Source organism: Electrona antarctica (assembly GCF_951216825.1).
Source record: "Electrona antarctica genome assembly, chromosome: 5".
NCBI classification, from domain to species: domain Eukaryota; kingdom Metazoa; phylum Chordata; class Actinopteri; order Myctophiformes; family Myctophidae; genus Electrona; species Electrona antarctica.
In genome coordinates, this window is record NC_136810.1 from 49,899,600 (window position 1) to 49,919,327 (window position 19,728).

The 19,728-nt window shown below is 43.2% G+C and overlaps 1 protein-coding gene across 1 annotated transcript; it reads right to left on the reverse strand.

The window, feature by feature from the left end:
* Positions 1-4,091: 4,091 nt before the first annotated feature.
* Positions 4,092-19,570, reverse strand: csnk2a2b (casein kinase 2, alpha prime polypeptide b). The gene is made up of 12 exons (XM_079501826.1): positions 18,483-19,570; positions 17,678-17,789; positions 15,428-15,529; positions 12,902-12,952; positions 12,231-12,290; positions 11,390-11,473; positions 10,559-10,669; positions 7,522-7,623; positions 7,303-7,403; positions 6,023-6,171; positions 5,108-5,191; positions 4,092-4,865 (listed from the first exon to the last, which is right to left on the reverse strand). Exons 1-11 carry the CDS (start codon positions 18,584-18,586, stop codon positions 5,115-5,117), a joined length of 1,053 nt encoding a protein of 350 aa, XP_079357952.1. The 5' UTR covers positions 18,587-19,570; the 3' UTR covers positions 4,092-4,865; positions 5,108-5,114.
* Between the last annotated feature and the right edge of the window lie 158 nt (positions 19,571-19,728).

Below are 19,728 nucleotides of genomic sequence, written 5' to 3' on the forward strand. Positions count from 1 at the left end.
AGTAGAATAGATAAAGGAAGATAGGGCAAGCGTTTAACAGACAACTAAAGGTTATCTCCGGAACTGCATCATTAGAGGGTGTCAGTAGTAATCCAGAGTTAAAGAATATCTTGTGTTTCAACATTCTATTTATTTAATTGGGGTTTGATTTTGCAGTGTCGGCAGCAAAAGCTGTTTCTTTTCCTGGGCAGGATCGAGGTAGCTGGAATAAAAGGGGAAAAGCATCTTGAAAAGGAGAAAGCAGCACGAAGCAACATAGAAAAAAGACAGTTCCAGCTAATGTTACAGGTGTGCTCACTATAAAAGATACACCCACACACAGCTAGCTAGACCTAATTATTCATCTGCTGACTAAGTACAGCTCACCTGCGTATGTACACTGAAAACAAAGACCCTTTCAAAGTGTGCTACACTGACCGGACATCAGCCAGTGCTGGTCAGACTAACCTTTCTAAATGATTTAGATTGCAAAGTACATGTAGTGTACATGTAGTACGTGTGTGTGTGTGTGTGTGTGTGTGTGTGTGTGTGTGTGTGTGTGTGTGTGTGTGTGTGCGTGCATGCGCGTGTGTGTGTGTGTGCGAGGGAACATGAGCAGTCAGGTTTAGGACAGGAAGCCAATTCTCCTGTTTCTTCTGAGGAAGAAGTTGATACTTCAGTGCAGTCAGTAATTGAATTACAGACACACGCACACACACCCCGAGAAATGTAGCAAGCCGCCGTGGCATAGCTTGCTACATTTCTCGGGGGGGTCGGGGGTGCGTGCGTGTGTCTGTAATTCATAATATGTTATATCATAGGTCTATATACATTGGTTAGTGCAATGTCGCTTCAACACTGCATACTGTAGTATCGGCTCTGTCCTTTTTTGATTTTCCATTTAATAGACTTAACTACCTGACAAAACTTTTACAAAAGGCAAAATGTGAGTTAATGTATCTACTATTTATCTAATGATAAGGTCTGGAAGTCCCCCGACCACACTTTGAAAATTTAAATCCACAACTATATTTGTGCTAAAAAATGAGTGCATTCAATACACACACACACACACACACACACACACACACACACACACACACACACACACACACACACACACACACACACACACACACACACACACACACACACACACACACACACACACACACACACACACACACACACACACACACACACACACACACACACACGGCCTATATGTACTGTGAAAATGAGACTACCCAAATAAAATATAGTGCAGCACTCGACTGGTCTGCACTGTATGTTTTGTTTTGCAGGGGTGATAAGTTAGTCACCCCTGCAAAACAATAACACATATTATTTTAGATATTATTTTCTGATGCTAGTTGTCCCTATATTGAGCACCTACTGGCTGAAGTGCGCTAGACTTCTCTGTGAGTATCAGTATATGACAGTATTTACGGTATTCAGACTATCACTTCTCATATCACCAAGATTGCAATGCAAAAACGCTATGGCAAGTTATGTGTCATATAATATATGTCACATAATTATATATTATAATAGAAAAGTGAAGGGTTGTAGTGACATGCGCTATAGAGAGTATGTGCATGCATGAAGTGAATGGTAGATCGAGTTGCAAAGTGAGTGACAAAGTGAATTTAATGTTGTTTAAAGTTATTTAATGCAATCAAATAGGACTTTTCTGTTTGGATGTACTGTATGAGCTGTCAAGGCCAGAAAGTAGTTTTTTGCCAGTCAGTAGGCGTTCCAGCATAACTTCCGGGTATGATGATGATGTCACACGCATACCCTCTATTCACTGGAATTGAGCCGTTTCTTGACATAATCACACTAGTAGTCTGATGTTATAAAGTTATTGCTTCATATGTAACATTGAGGATTACGGTTTACATCAGTGCCAGTAAATGTGTGTGCGGAGGGGGACAAGAGGCAAGGACCAACAAAAACACATTAAAGATAAACAATTTAAATACATTTTAAAGTATAATTGTGAATATATGAACGGATATAAATCTATCACCAATGAATATATGTCAACAGTGAAATTTGTGGCGGTCTTAACCGAGTGGTTAGTGTATGAACAGTTGGGGCGGTCATAACCGAGTGGTTATAGTTAGTGAGTCCGCCTGGGCTGCCAGAGGCCCTGGACGGTGCAAGTTTGATTCCAGGCCAGCAATTTATCAACGCGTCTCCCTGAGCGAATGCCTGCTCCTAGTGATTATAGGATGGGTAAATGCAGAGGTCGAATTCCTCTTAAGTGCATATAGTCTATATTTACACACACACACATACAGTGACAAAAAACACCCCAAGGAGTGGGGACTATATTATTAGAATGAATATTATGTAGTATTAGCAGGCTCCAGCAGTATCTGGCTATATTTACCATCAACAATGAATATAGTTCCGTCTATCAACACAGCAGTTGTCATTACCAGGCAAAATATAGGTTATGTAATCATCATCAGTTGTGGTCAACTCTTTGTGTTAATGACATGTGGGTTGGCTTAGCTCTGGCGACTCGCATTGCCCACACCCGTCGGCATTCGCTTTTCACCTATGTGATGAACATTTTAAATATCAACCATCAGAGAATATGGAATCCATTATAATTTGAGCCCAATATGACATGCAAGAATCTTTAGTATTTTTCTACTCACATCCCACTATTATCCATTAATTATTATTACCTGAATATGTCCACAATCCACATTGCTCATGATCAGCGACGGCACATGCATGCTTTTCCCATCAGGACACGCCCCCCTCATCTAGACTGAGTGGCAAAACATTGAGCAGCATGGATTGTTGGAGTTTGGAAGCGCTCGTTGGAAATCACTCAACCGTCCTGCGTATCACCTGTTTCTAAATGTCACATAATGCAGGAGGCAGCAAAATGTTGTGTTATTGAAAAAAAGCACTTCCAAACTCTGACACTTAGAAAAATAATCAAATGCAGGGCAGAAAGTACCTCATAACGTTTCTATGGTGGATTTTTATGAAACAAAAACTTTGCAGATAGAAAGAGGATAATTCAAGCTTTTGCATTGTTGCAATGTTGGTGAGTTTAACATTGTTTAATGCAATCAGACAGGACTTTTCTGTTTGGATGAATGGGCTGTCAATGCCAAAAAGTAGTTTTTTGCCACTCAGTGGGCGTTCCCGCATGTCACGCGCATACCCTCTATTGTGACTTGGGGGGACTATGGGGGGGATTGGAAATTTAGAGCAGGGGCTAATGCATTTTGGTTTACATAGAAATCAGTCAATTGGGCTTGTGGGGAGGGGGGGCTTAGGGAGGGCAAAGCCTCCACCAGAGGGGGCTAAAGCCGCCTCTAGCCGTTCCTGCTCATGATACTTTCAAACATCTCCCCCCCCCCCCCCCCCTTTTTATCGGTCAATTGGGCTTGTAGGCCAATCAATCTAAGCTAAAAACAGGCGTGACCCAAAATAAATTGCAATAGTAATCGTTCAAGGTTCCTTAGGGTCATCCAAATAACATTAAACATTGATGGATTGAAAATTCAGCGGCTGAAAGTTGGGTACCATTAACATTTTCAAATTTTAATTATGCTTCAAGTCAAACTAGTCTAGGGGTTATTCATGATTCTGAATCCATTCCAAGCATTTGCACGACAAACACTCTTAACTCTATGGCCTAAATTAGGCCAGAGCCACTTGCCCAAATGTGATGACCGCATCACATTGTGATGACCTCATCACATTTGTGATGACCTCATCACATTTGTGATGACAGCTATGGCCGTTTTCACCCATGTTTTTCGTGCAAAACTAATGCTTGCAGAAATGTTTGCCTTATATAGGATGTTAATGGTACACAACTTTCAACCCCTGAATTTACCATGATCCAAATCCAAATTTTAATGTTATTTGTATGACCCTAAAGATCAGAAAAAAGCTTGAATGATTACTATTGCAATTTCTTTTGGGCCTCTTAGATTGACTGGCCTATTGTGGGGGGGGGGGGGGGGGGGTTGTCGGGGCTAAGCCTCCACTAGAGCAGGCTAAAGACCCCCTCTAGCCATCCCTGTTCATGATACACTCAAAACATAGCCAAAGAAGTCACCCATGACAGACAGTTCAACTAAATAAAAATCATTTATTATTCATTAATATTATTATCATCATGTCCATTCTATCTAGAGAGAGTCCACCATGCCACTTTCAGGAACTTGGAGTAGTGTTTAAGACATCTGTCTGTCTGCTGGAGGGGGGGGGGGGGGGGTGAGGCCGCACACAGGACACGACAGACAAACGGACGGAGGGATGAAACGAGGGTCGGGGTCGGGTCAGGTGTGCGGGGGGGGGGAGGAGGGGGGGGGGGGGGGGGGGGTGGGACCTCTGGGCCGGGCAGGGGGACAGGCTTACACTCCTGCTGCTCATTCTCCATGCTGCTTCAAACAAGGAGGGATAGAGGGATGGTGGTGGTGGGTGGGGGGGTGATAGGATACAGGGCGAGGAGGAGGAGCGATACGAGAGAGGGGGATAGTCTTAAGTAGTAGTTTTTCTGATGACCTACAGCGAGACCAAGTCAGGCCAAGGGAAGGGGGAGAGAGAGAGACAGCTTCAAGCTCATTGGTCAGGCTGCTTGACAGGGAACCAGGACAAGCCAATCACAGACTGATACAGAGGAGGAGGGTATGTATAGGTGTCTGCATGTGCGTGTGTGTCTGCGTGTGCGTGTATGTACGTGTATGCGTGTGTGCTTGTGTGTGCGTGTTGTGTCCATGAGCACATATCTGTGAGTGTGTAACTGGTCAGCGTTACTTTGATCCATTGTCACTGTACACTTGTCAAAGTTACTGTCACAACCGGGTACAAAGTTGAGGTAACAAACAAACATCCTTCTTCTCCTGAGAAAGGGAGGGAGAGAGAGAGAGAGAGAGAGAAGAGAAAATGAATTAGTGTAATCACCTGCTGTATTCATGCAGTGGAATGAAATGTGGAATGACAACCTGAATGCATCAGCCAGTAAACATTAAGCTCACAAGCGCTAGGCTAGTTAGCTTGAGAAGAATTCAATTTTCATGAACTCCAAATTGGGTTAATTACCATAAAAAGAAAACAGTATGAATATTTTTATGACTAACTTTACCTGCGTTTCATCGGGCTGTAGTGTTCCCACTGGAAACCATGTTGTTGTCGGAGTTGGATAGAGACTGTTCCTTTACTACGGGGTCTACAGGAGGACATTGTCAGAGAGGTATTATAGAGTTACATTAGGCCTATAAGCAGTGTTGGAAAAGTTACTCAAAAACGGTAATATATTACCTATTACTAGTTACTTAAGGCCCGCCCTGCATCGTTTCTAGAGTCTATTTAGAATGGGAGACTGGGCTGCCATTCTAAATAAACACTGGAGCCCACAGTACCACCAAGGCTCTTGATAATAGTAACGAGTTACTTTTGGAAAATAGTAACATATTAGTAATATTATTCAAATTGTGAAAGCAATTACTTATATTACTAGTTACTGGAAAAAGGTAATATATTAATATTACTTTAAGTAATAAGTTACTTTAGTTAGTTACTTTCCAACACTGATTGTAACGTACAGTAGCTGCTGCTGAAGGTTAATCTAGCAGTGTGGTGCATTTTGGGTTTACTGCTCTTGGTTCTAGTAGTTATAGGATGGGTAAAACCAGTGGTGGAAAGTAACTAAGTACATCTACTTAAGTACTGTACTTAACACAATTTTGGCCTTGGACGTGTATACACATCTTTCTTTTTTATTGATATAAAATAAATTAAAAAAAAACGTTTATTTTTTTTGGTTGTTTTTGGTTGCTATCAACGGCCGCTGTCAAAAAATGGATTTCAGCGATCCCATTTTATATAATTAAAAAGGACCTAATGACGTGTATACACGTCCGAGGCACCCCCGGTTTTAATTGAGAGGACGCATATACACGTCATTAGCATCACAAGTGTTAAGTGAATGAATTCTTACAGAAGTATGGGTGTTCCATGGCTTCTGTGTTAAGTGAATATTAAGTGAACTCCTTCTTACAGAAGTATGGGTGTTCCATGGCTTCTGTGGCGGTGAGTCTCTGTTGGTGGTCGTAGCGTAGCAGCTTGTCCAGTAGATCGAGGGCTTCAGGACTCACCAGGTGCTGATTCTCTGTCTGCACAAACTGCTCCCAGCGCTTCCTGCTCTGCCTACAAATAATAATGGATTGCATTTTTATAGCGCTTTTCTATGCAAAGCGCTTACAATGGTCCATTCATTCATACATTGTATGAATCCTACAGGGATGGATGTTGCATTGTCAGGGTTTCCCTCAGAGTTTCAGCCCAGGAAGCAGGGGATATACCATAGAGTATAAAGAAGGATAGAGACCGAACTGGAGCGTTAGCCCCGCCCCCCTGCTATTCATTTCAATGGAAGTTGCTCAGTGGCGTTTTGAAGCACCCGGAAGACTTCCGGAAGTATAATTATAACTCAATGGCTCGAGCGAGCGGAAGTTTAGCCTAGCCTATAGCCCCGGACCTCAATTTTGAGGTCCGGGCTTACGCACGCGACGTCATGAACGTCCGTCCACTTCCATTAAAGTGCTGCAATTCCACATTTCGCCAGTAGGTAGTGGCATCTTCAACGCTGGATAGCCTTACTGGGGGCTTGGGATATACTAGCCTGGCATCATAGATATAAAAAAAATAGATGCCTCATTGGCCGCTGCAGTTCGTTGGAGCCATGTGTGTCCAGCGTAAGGAGGAAATCAAACAGAAGTGCGGAAGGCATGCTGTGTCACTGCCACTCAAGTCCCGGAAAAGACACAATGTAATTCGCCAGTAGTCATTTATCAATTAAATCCAAAGGAGCTTTATTGGCATGAGAAAACAAATGTTTACATTGCCTGTCTGATTGTCTTACCGAACATCCCCTTCCATGACGCATGCTGAAGCTTGACAAGCTTCCGCTATGATTAACAAAAGCTTGCCTCCTCGCGAGATAGTACACACGCCCCAGAGCCGAAGGAGGCGTCTACCTTTATATGTCTATGCCTGTCATGGCCAGAGTCGCCAGACTAATATCGCTGCGTAGATATTAGTCTGGAACTTTGGTGTGTGTGGAAGATTTATTTCCATGGGTCGGGGTTACAAACTCAGATTACAACGTCACAGTGACAACGTCATAGTGAGCTCACAACTCAAGTGCCAGACCAATATCCACATGTATTTTTCAGTGTCAAAATTGCACTGAATGCAATTTTATTTGAATATTTGGGAATCAAAGCCTGGATTCTGATGTAGGAAAATATTAAAAGGGAGTCCGATGTGTTTACTCACTGTCCCAGCAGGTCCTTGAAGCGCGGGTCCAGTTCAATGTGGTATTTACGCAGGTAGCCGAACAACTCATCTGTTCCCAAAACCTTGGCAATCCTCACCAACTAAGAAATGAGGTCAGAGACATTTTATCAATGTCAAATGATCAAACAATTAAAATATCCATAACAATAATGAATCATACATATTGATAAAACAATCCCACCAATATGAGAGTGCTACCTGGTCATAGTTGTCTTGTCCATGGAAGAAGGGCTCTTTCTGAAAGATCATACTGGCCAGCATACAGCCCAAGCTCCACATGTCAAGACTGTAGTCATACATCTGCAATTTACGCACGCACGCAGACACGCAGACACGCACACACCCACACAATGAGGAATATTCCCTCGTTATAAAAGTAAATCTGACATTTCAAATATTAAGTCAAGAGTAAATGGCAAAAGCAGAGCAATGTGTACATACAGTATGTCACAGCAGATTTGAGAAATCAGAAAGAGAGCGCTAGGTACAATGTCTTAACACATTCCCTCCCGTTACTATAGGTGGGATCGTGAGGCCAGTGGATGGATTAACTTTCTTAGCGTGATCAAAGATTAGGGTTTTATAAGGTCCCAAGGATCACAGTTTGTCTCATTTTGAGGAGAAAGGGGACTATTAGGCGTGCATGCGGCCACGTCAGATCGGGATGTAAGAGTTTGTACCATGTTCGTTAATACAAAATAAATAAATAAATAATGTTAGATTCATTTATGCTTATTAATCAAATCTCGTGGATGGCACAGTGGGGTACAGTGGCTATTCACAAGATTATCTCGTTCTGGCAGATTCGGTTAATATGCAGCCTGATTTCTACAGTTACCCACAGGTGTCATAAGGTGGCTGATTAGTTGTGTGCAACGGTCATCGTCATGCTGGCTTGTTGTTTTCTTTATTTGTTTATTTCGACGGGACAGTGCATATTAATGGACATTACATGTAAATGCAAAGTAAATATACCGGATTTAGCAAAGATGCTAATTTTCATCCACAGTCCAAAACACAAAACATACAAATTAAACAGGCAGGCAGTGAAGCACATTTCACTAAGAGACAAAGCATAAAAACATATATACAAGAAACATAGTACAAGGTATAAAGTGCATCTATATGGTTTAGCAGCACTTTTATAGGGCAATACAGAATTGTAAATAAAGTAACGTGTCCCCGGCCGGGTCATACCAAAGAAATGGGACCCAATGCCTCCCTGCTTGACACTCAGCATCAAGGGTTGGATTGGGGGTAAGTCCCTGCGACATACTAGCGTCGTGTCCAGGGGTTGTACTTGTACATCAAGCTGCCTCACGCTACAAAGGCTACTTACTTAGCTCTGATAGTGTACAAATAATGTGACTAAATTTGACTGAGGGACTGCCATTGGATTTTTTTGAATTTTCGTTTTTTCATGTCATATGAAAGCAGGGAATCATAGCTTCAAATTGACATATTGGTTGTTCAGTTTGACCCACCAGTTTTGGAGATATGGCTTATAGAGTAATGTCTTGCAGAAAACAGCGAGTTGAGAAAACAGGCTTGAAAGGTTCACTTCTGTGGTCTCTAACATTACACCTAGCTACATGTTTGGGCATTTATTTCATATTTACATGTCGATTTCAGCTCTGACATTTATTTCAGACATGCTCTAGTATGTGAAGAGTCTGCCTGTGCTATAAACTCATTTTGGAAAAAAAAGGGGAAAAAAAAGTTTTTCTCCTCTGGTGAAAAGCTGTAATTTGCGCGATGGCAGTCTCTCAGTCAAATCTGGTCACTTTGCACAACCTCAGAGTTGTGGGGGTCCTTGAAAATAAAACGTCCACTAGTACTACTAGTGGACTCCTAATGTGCCATAGATAGTGGCACATAGTGTTCTGGCAATTACTGAAAACTGACATTGGGTCTCATGATCAAAATAAGAACATTATAATTGTGTGTAAAATAAATAAATCTGCCACAGACAAGGCCAAATGTAGCCAGTAGCCAGTAAGTGTAGCCAGTAAGAACTGAACTGACATTCAGTAATTGAGTCTCATGATCAAAATAAGAACATTATAATTGTGTGTAAAATAAATAAATAAATCTGCCACGGACAAGGCCAAATGTAGCCAGTAGCCACGGACAGATTTGTCCCAGAGTATAGAGTAAGAGAGTAGCGACACGCGATCTCGCCGCAAAGCCCAAAGTGCCTATGGGCTATAGTTCCAAACATTGCTCCTATGGCTGGAACTATCCCATTGAGATAGAATGAGCACTTCCGCATTCCATTGTTACAATGGGAGTCAACGCTAGTGTGGCCACTATATTACTCTGGTTTGTCCATGTACGGACATATTGATGACCCCTGGTTGTGTGCAATACCTGGTAGTTAGTCCACCAGTAGTGATTAGTGCTGTGTACTAGTACCTGGTAGTCCACCAGTTGTGATTAGTGGTGTGTACTAGTACCTGACAGTCCACCAGTAGTGATTAGTGGTGTGTACTAGTACATGGTAGTCCACCAGTAGTGATTAGTGGTGTGTACTAGTACCCAATAGTCCACCAGCAGTGATTAGTGGTGTGTACTAGTACCTGACAGTCCACCAGTAGTGATTAGTGGTGTGTACTAGTACCTGACAGTCCACCAGTAGTGATTAGTGGTGTGTACTAGTACATGGTAGTCCACCAGTAGTGATTAGTGGTGTGTACTAGTACCTGGTAGTCCACCAGTAGTGATTAGTGGTGTGTACTAGTACCTGGTAGTCCACCAGTAGTGAGTAGTGGTGTGTACTAGTACCTGACAGTCCACCAGTAGTGATTAGTGGTGTGTACTAGTACCTGGTAGTCCACCAGTAGTGATTAGTGGTGTGTACTAGTACCTGATAGTCCACCAGTAGTGATTAGTGGTGTGTACTAGTACCTGGTAGTCCACCAGTAGTGATTAGTGGTGTGTACTAGTACCCGATAGTCCACCAGTAGTGATTAGTGGTGTGTACTAGTACCTGATAGTCCACCAGTAGTGATTAGCGGTGTGTACTAGTACCTGATAGTCCACCAGTAGTGATTAGTGGTGTGTACTAGTACCCGATAGTCCACCAGTAGTGATTAGTGGTGTGTACTAGTACCCGATAGTCCACCAGTAGTGATTAGTGGTGTGTACTAGTACCTAGTAGTCCACCAGTAGTGATTAGTGGTGTGTACTAGTACCTGGTAGTCCACCAGTAGTGATTAGTGGTGTGTACTAGTACCTGATAGTCCACCAGTAGTTCGGGCCCTTTGAAGTATCGTGAAGCCACTCTGACGTTGTACTCCTGGGCAGGATGGTAGAACTCCGCCAAACCCCAATCTATAAGACGTAGCTAGGCGAAAGGAATATAAAACTGGATTTAATACAAATCTAAAGTGTTGTATATTATTCATAATAACTACTGTTGTAACGAAACATTTCAGCATCATCTATTATTAGGTGCACACGGTCACAGTCTAATGTTGACCAGTACTGGAAAGGTAAACTCTCATGTTAACCTGTTGCCCCCTACTGGCAGACTTGCATAACACAACTTGGGTACAACTGGCTGTATTCCCAACGTGATGTAAACATAACAATAGTCAAGTTGATGAGAAACATTTGTTACTGTACATCCGCTCTGCAGGCAAACAAGTAGATGGGACACAGAGTAAAATGTAGAGATTTAACCCATTTTGGATGGGAACCCCTTTTGGTGTTAGCATTATGTTATGCTTTAGCTATTGAAAAATAGCAGATCTACAAGCTCATAGCGCGCCACCGAGTGGCGCGCTACGAGCTTGTAGGTCTGCTATTTTTGAAAAATCGAAGAACGACTGACATAGAAACATAGCTTCTTCAGAAAACTGTCAGGATGTAGAAGACATTTTTAGAATCTGATCTCAGGTCAAAATGGGTTAAAGCAAGAACGAAAAAATAAGTCGAGAGAGGGAGACACACATGGAAGCAGACCTGAAATTGTGGGATTAGAACACGGACGAGGAGGACCATGTTTGTCGTGTGGGAAGTGGGCATGTGGCGAGAGAGAGAGAGGACTGAAAGCACCACCCACCTTTCTCATCTGGTGGTCGATCATCACATTGTGGGGCTTGACGTCACGGTGCATGATGCCCATACTGTGGCAGTAGTCCAGAGCCTGAGACATCAACACACACACACACACACACACACACACACACACACACACACACACACACACACACACACACACACACACACACACACACACACACACACACACACACACACACACACACACACACACACACACACACACACACACACACACACACACACACACACACACACACACACACACACACACACACACACACACACACACACACACACACACACACACACATCATGACATCACCACAACCAAAAATACATTTCCGAGTACATAACGTGGGCAGCGTCACACTTATTTCTAGGAAAGATGTGAAGACTCACACAGGTCTCCTTACTGTCTTTCACAGGTCTCCTTACTGTCTTTCACGTATTAAATACAACCAAAAGCAGCACAGAGTGGCATTTTGTCACATCACAACAAACTAGCTTCAACGCAGAGGGGAGGGTGGGCAGGTGACATAATGATGTTGCACGAATGTAAGCCAATTTGGGATTAAAATATGAACTATTTTTAAAGTGAAGAAGATATTTAAATGTTACATTTTAGTTATAGAGGGCAAGTATAATGTTTTAAGGCATATAAGTCATTTTAAAAAGATTAGCTTACACTTGGATGTATTAATCACTTTCAACCTGACGTCTCTACATTGGGCATGTGAGGATTTGCATATACTTAAATATAATAGGCTTGGTAATGTCAAACAAATGGCAATTTTTGTCACACACACACACACACATTTCAGAATGTCAACAAATCTGACCTTCAGTAGTTCATACATGTAGAAACGGATGTCAAAATCTGTCAACTTCTGGTACAACTCCTGTAAGGAATACAAAAACTATGAGGATAAGTGCATAGAACACAGGCAAATTAAACAAATAAACGTAATCCCTCTATGTAGCTGAATCCAAAAGTAACAAAGAACAGTAGAAAAACTAAGACTAACTCACTGGGTTATTTTGTGTCCTAAATTGTATTACATCTGTCACTTAAGCCAATGTATACTCAGCGACATCGCACACTGAAAAGAATGAAGAATTCCTTTTAGAAGTGCTAGTCATTGTGGCAACACCTTTCGTAACTCCGTTGTCATTACAGCGTTCGTCTAGACGAAGGTCTGCCCATTAAAACTAACAGGTCAGGGTCGTTGCGCCCAGGGATACTTTGGAACACAAAGTCTTTGTCAAAGACAGCATATGTCAAGTGTAAAATGCATAAATACATTGCCAGTGTCTACGTCACTTGGATGTGAGTGGGTGCAGACGCTCGTGAATGAAATTAGTGTTTCATAATGTCAAACACCACATATTTGTATACCAGTGAGTGACAGATGATTTTTTTTTTTAAAAGGTATGTCTATAACGAAGTATGACTATAACATGAAAACCCAAAACATCAACCCAAAATTCACAGAAGAGGTGATTATTTTACCTTGAAGTCTGTGTTATTGATGCATTCAAAGACAAGTGCTGGAGTTCTGGACTGTATAACCACAAGAGAGAGACAAGGGGTTAAAATGAGTACATGATCAAACAATGACATGGGTAAAAAATACTTTCAATTCAGTCAAACAATTCAATCAGTCAGCCTTTGTTCTGAGCTATGACTTATTCTTACACTCTAATAATTACCTACTTACAACTAAATCGAGCTAAAGACTTTTCTGTAATCTAAAGCAATTCTTGCTGAACTGGAATCATAGCCAGCTCAAGCTGGCTTGAATAAGAAATCATCATCACGCCCCATTGATGAAATAATTTGTTCAAAAGTAGCCCAGACCAAGTATTAACTGCATACATTAATATACTTTTCATATGGTCGACATTTCTCGTTTAAAATACATGTTTTTTAGTGGTCTGGTCTCGTAAAATATTCTAATATTTTGAGATAGAATGTTTTGATTTTCATGAGCTGTACGCATACTCATCAGGATTAAAACAAAGAAAAAGGTTGTAAATACTTCACTTTATGCACAATGAATTGAGAATATATGAAAGTTTCACTTTTTGAATTATATACACAATATTCTAATCCATTAAGATGGAGCTTTACTATTGGTCCGACTGTCATTAGACCGACAACCTACCTCAAACCCTAACCTAACCCTAACCTTAAGCACGGAGCAGTGAATGTCCGACCGTTGTTTCCGCATGTCGGTCCGTTGGTGTGTCTAATCTGCGTGTGCTTCCCGGTGTGCACTGCATATATTATTTATTTATACATGTCACAGGGCTATTTCCTGATGTACTTGCAACAATATGGTCCATTTATCAATGGAGTGTAATATCTGCCTCAAATTTGAGCGTCGGTTTTGGAGTACACTCACGTCGGCACGGCATTTATGAAGTGACCGCAAACAGCTGATCCTTGCTTAATTTAATTCCTAGCATTGATAAATGTGACGGCTGAAATCAATCTGGCACGCCCTATAAAATCAAGCCTCGCCCTCGTTTTGAACAACTGCAATACGACCAAACAACATATGGAAACCATAGTTACGCACGCGCGCTCACACACACACACACACACACACACACACACACACACACACACACACACACACACACACACACACACTGTCCTGAGCATGACGCACACGCACGCACATATCGCAACTTGCAAGCAACCGTCACTGTGTTGTTAGTAACCTGAACATGTGAACCATGAATTAGACTGAAGAACAAATAGCGCACATGTCATTGGGATGATCGAGTTTGAACTGTATTGCACTTGTCACTTACTCTTTTTTTTTGTGTGTGTTTTTGTGTTCTTTCTTTTGCACTATAGCTGTTTGTTTGTCTTGGTCCTGTTTACACTGGTGTATATAAGACTGGGATTGCTCGAAGCTAAATAATTTAATTGTATTTTTATACATATGACAAATAAACCTGAACCTGGACGTGCACAGCCTGTGACAACCGCACACACACGCTGCTCTTTTGCAAATAGCTGCATCTCCTCCTCCTGTCCTGTCTGTCTGTCTGTCACTGTGGTGGTATGTGACCATGCACGTTTATGACAGTCTATATTAGATTGCTGCAGTGGCTGGACTGTCAAGTGTCAACCTAAACCTTAATGTAGCCTATGTGGCACTAGTGGTGTGGTGGGCTGGCTGGGTTAGCTATCTCCGGTGCGATGCGGCCCCCACTTGCGCTGGCACGGCACATTTGGCATTCATGCGACGCGTTTATCCTTAAACGAGGACGAGACGAGCACATACCGTAACTCCAGAAAGTCATGGGCCTGCTGCAGATTAGGCTACAGTAGGCTACCCACGTTGGGCGACTTCACTCTCCAATCTCTCCAGCTGCAGCAGTCCACTCTGCACTAGCCTACTCTCCAACAACCCTCAGTCATGAAAATATTCCAGCTCAGGCAGCGCAAATCCTTGCATGTATGCGCTCATGCAAAACACCGTTTAAATGGCTTAAGCATCTAACTTGCAAAATTGTTTTTAATTGCGCGATCTTAATTGCGTGTACACTTGGAAATATCCTACCAATTTCATATGACATGCCTTTACAAAATATATATATATATCTGTGACAGACTCAGCTGGTCAGACAATGCTGCTCCGCTTTTCTACGACAGAAAAACAGGTGAGGACAAAGCCTATGACAGCTCCCGACCTGACGTGATATTTGGCCGGGCTCACGCCAAAGTTAAAGTTCATGCTGGAATAATAAATGCCGAAAATTGTGGTGATTCCGGTGTAAGCCCATATTTGGGCGTACACCAAGTTGATAAATGAGGGCCTGTGTGTGTGTGTGTGTGTGTATGTGGTAGACTGGTGGTGGTGGGGAGGGGGACTGACTCTCAGCATTAGTTGCATGTCTACCCCTCTACCTCCCATCACCCCTGACACTTTCTGGCCTAGGTTGTCCACTAGAGAAGGAAAAAACCATTTAAAGGAGGCCAGGGACAGCAGGGAAACAACACCAAACAAGAGAGCCTTACCACAGGGTCTTTTACTGTGTCCACCAGTCGAATTATGTTGGTTCCACCTCGCAGGTTCTCCAGGATCTTGATCTCTCGCTTGATCTTCTTCTTCTTGACCGGCTTATTTAACAGGGAAACAAGTTACCAAGATAAGTAACGTCCACAGCCAATGCAGCCAAAGGTGACATGTGACAAACAACCAATAGTATCATCAAGAACTAAGAGGCAAACAACAACCTGCCTGCACTCTAATTTCAACGTTAATTTCCCCCTACCATGATTCTGCTGATGCTGCTATGACCCACACACTGCTACTGCCCTCCTCAGCACGAGTCTGTCAATGTCTACTGCTAGCTAGTGTGGATGTGAAGCTGATGTGTACAATTGAATGATTGACACAGATATGGCAAGGAAATGGCTTTCAATCCATAAAGAGTATGGGGGAGCTATCCAATTCCCTTGACTGCACTGGGCTGGCTGGAGCTAACAACATATAATCTCCAAATAAAGGGCCTGCCCTAAATTGTAGTGAGCATAACAATTCTTCTAGCACTTGAACATATCATTGCATAGCGTCGTGAGAGTCACATGAACATGCACCCATATCACTGGTTCCCAAACAGTGGGTCGGGGACCTATTTGTGGGTCACGGACACATTTTTACGGGTCCCTTCAGTATTATTATTTTCCCACACATTTTGTTTTTAAATATTATTTCAAAAACATTTTCAAGAAGCATTCCCATAAAAGCAACGGTTTTCATGAATTAAAGACGAAATTCAATGATTCTTTTTGGTAATTTCATGAAGAAATAAAATAAATATCTAAGAAATTCCATAAATTAGAAAACAAATAAGTAGTGAATTAGTAAAAAGAATAGCCAAATCTACAAGCTGACAAGTGACAACGTGGCGCGAAGCAACGCGTTGTGTGCTTGTAGGTCTGCTATTGTCACGAGTTTGGGTCTCGGGCAAACGTCTGATCTCTGTTTTGGGTCTCAACCTGAAAAGTTTGGGAACCACAGTATGCGTGACTAAAAGTATTTCCCCCGGCCTGGGCCGTGGCTCAGCGGTCCAGGCACCTTGGCTGGTAATCCAGTCTGGCAGTGTGCCGCGGCGGGTTCGACTCCTGATCCCGACGGCCTTTACTGCATGTCATCCCCCCATCTCTCTCCCCATTTCCTGTCAGCCTACTGTCTGTCCCTCCATAAAATATATAAAATAAAAGGTGAAAGCCACAAAAAAAAACATTAAAAAAAAACTGCTGCTCTTTTGCAAATAGCTGCATCTCCTCCTCCTGTCCTGTCTGTCTGTCACTGTCCTGTCTGTCTGTCACTGCTTTCTGTCCCCACATCTCTCTCCCCATTTCCTGTCAGCCTACTGTCTGTCCATCCATAAAATATATAAAATAAAGGCGAAAGCCACAAAAAAAAAAAACATTTAAAAAAAAAAGTATTTCCCCCACACCCACAGGCAGTGACCAGTGCACCAGGGCTCTGAGGCCTGTGCCGATTGGTCCATTTTTTTAACTGGTGCTTTGTGACCAACTGGACAGAAAGCTTGGTTCAGCCCCTTCACAATACAGCTCACGACTCACGTAAGTAAGCCCAACCCACCACGGCATGGGTAAACCACTCATTCAATAGGTTTAAAAGTAGAAGGATAAAAGAAGGGAGTGGAGTTGTCATATCGAGTGGGGGGCTGCTGTCTCCACTGGGGCAACGAGGGCATCAAACCACGGACATTCTGATGAACCCATTTTGACCTGAGATCAGATTCTAAAAATGTCTTCTACATCCTGACAGTTTTCTGAAAAAGCTATGTTTCTATGTCAGTCGTTCTTCGATTTTTCAAAAATAGCAGACCTACAAGCTCGTAGCGCGCCACTCGGTGGCGCGCTATGAGCTTGTAGATCTGCTATTTTTCAATAGCTAAAGCATAACATAATGCTAACACCAAAAGGGGTGCCCGCCCAAAATGGGTTAAACTAAAATGAATACAACGCTAGCCCCTGGTCAAATCCGGTGACCTCGGAACGTTCGCCACCATTCCTATTCCTAAAACATAACCCCAGTAAAACTAACCCTGAACCTAACCTTATTCCTAAACGTAAACTCTGTAAAAATATGCCTAAACCTAATCTTATTCCTAACCTTAACCACAGTAAAACAAATATAAGAGTACAAGAACCGCTTGGGGGCGAGTGTGTTTTGGGCCAAGCCTTTTGGGTTACCACAATTTCACCTTCATTTTTTTTAGAGGCACTCACCTTAAGGATCTTGACCACTACTTTTTCATTGTTGGTGATGTTAATGGCCTCAAACACTTCACTGTACTTCCCTCTGCCCAGCTTACGAACCAGCTGGTAGTCCTCCTGGTTACTGTGTGTGTGTGTGTGTGTGTGTGTGTGTGTGTGTGTGTGTGTGTGTGTGTGTGTGTGGGGGGGGGGGGGGGGGGGGGGGGGGGGGCATATAGAGAAAGGAACAAATGGAAACAGATTGGTAATTTAGATCACTGCAATATCACAAAGTGCCACCACAAAATAACGTATAGACCTGTTCTATGCAGACAGACATAAATAGATGGAGGCGGGTGGACAGAGGGAGGGAGCGGATGATGAGCTGTAAGAAAGGTGTCACACTCACACCGCGCACGGCAGAGTGTAGAACAGCAGGTTTTAGAGGGATGGGTGGGTGGGAGAGAGAAGAACTACATAGGAGGCTGTTTGTTTTTAACCATGCAGTTTTCATTCCTCACAAATCACAATCCTCACACATGCATGCACAATTATCGTAACTTCTCTCTCACGTCACCTCTTGCTCTATGACTCTCTCTCACACACCCTAATTTATCACTGACATCACCTCTTGCTCACACACACATACCGTACAAGACATTTGCAAATCCACACACACACACACACACACACACACACACACACACACACACACACACACACAATCAAATTCTGTGTTGATTTATCCACCGAGTGCACAAATGTAACCAAAAGGGAACTTTCAGGGTACATTTTTACACTCTCAGGGTTAATCGTGGTATTTGTTGTGTCTTCTCACCTCCAGCTGGGAACGTGTGCTTCGTAATCCCAGTATTCCCGGCTCTTGAGTGTGTTCACATCTGCATACACCCGGGACTTGCTACCGGCCGCCGGACCCGGCATTGCGAGACCAGTGCCTCCTCCTCGGCTGCTATGTAGGACGAGGCAGGGAGTGTCGCGGGGACCTTCTACTTGCAAGAAAATGGGGGTAAAATGGCAGTACTGTTTTTTTTCTCTTTTTAGGTTTTAAGGTCTGCCTGTGTCCGGTCGAAGGGACTATAAAGAAACAACCGTGCCACACGTAGTGAAATGATTGAGCAGTGCCGGCGGGGTGCACTGCAGTCAGTTAGCCGCTGAGCAGCGCTCCTAGCTCGGATTGTCAGAAGCAGCAATGCCGGTGGGGGGGGTCGGTGGGGCACAGAAGGATGGGGGGAGTGCAACAACTAGGGCTTCAAACCGAGACGGGGAGGCATCGGGGCGTTGAGGTAGACGACACGGGAAAGCGTTTTATCTTCTTAAAAACCAAAAAACTGAATTAAAAAGCGACCTAAAAAGGCCACAGATGCAATGCTTCGGGGTGTTAGGAAACAAAATGTCACGGGTTAAACCCCCCACCCACTTATGGGCCTTAAATCCGAAACTATAACTATATATATATATATTTATATAATATTAGGGAAGGGGGCGCTTTACTACGTTACCCGGGTCTTTCTCAAACCGATGGACAAAGACAATCCCATCAGTGGTCCAAAATAGTCAAGCGGGGCTGTTGATCTGACAGATCGGTCCCTCTTTACGATCGCCGGAGAAGAGGGGGTGGAGTAGGGAGAAATCGATGTTGTTAGCTAATGTTAGCTCGCAATGCTACCGCAGTACGAAGATATCGCACCGACGGCGGTCGCTCGGCGCCAGGTCATGTGCGATCGCACGGCGAAGCACCTCAAATCCCCGCTGTGGACCCGGCCGACAGATCGCCGGGATTCGGGGTTTTCTCTCTGGACAAACCCCCCGGTCGAGACCGCAGGGAAGCGGATTGCGATTGAGCAGCAGAGTCGACCCGGATGTGAAACTCGTCGCCGGGGCGAACGTAGGAGTCTCTGGATCCCATTGTCCGAAGGGGACTCAACTGTTGTTGTGATTGGCTAGTTGGTGTCTAGGCAACCGAGACTCTTTCAACTGTCTGTTATGCACAGTGGTGTAAAGCAAGTAAGTACGTGTAAGTACAAATTTCAGGTATTTGGACTTTCCAATTTCTAATACTTTTT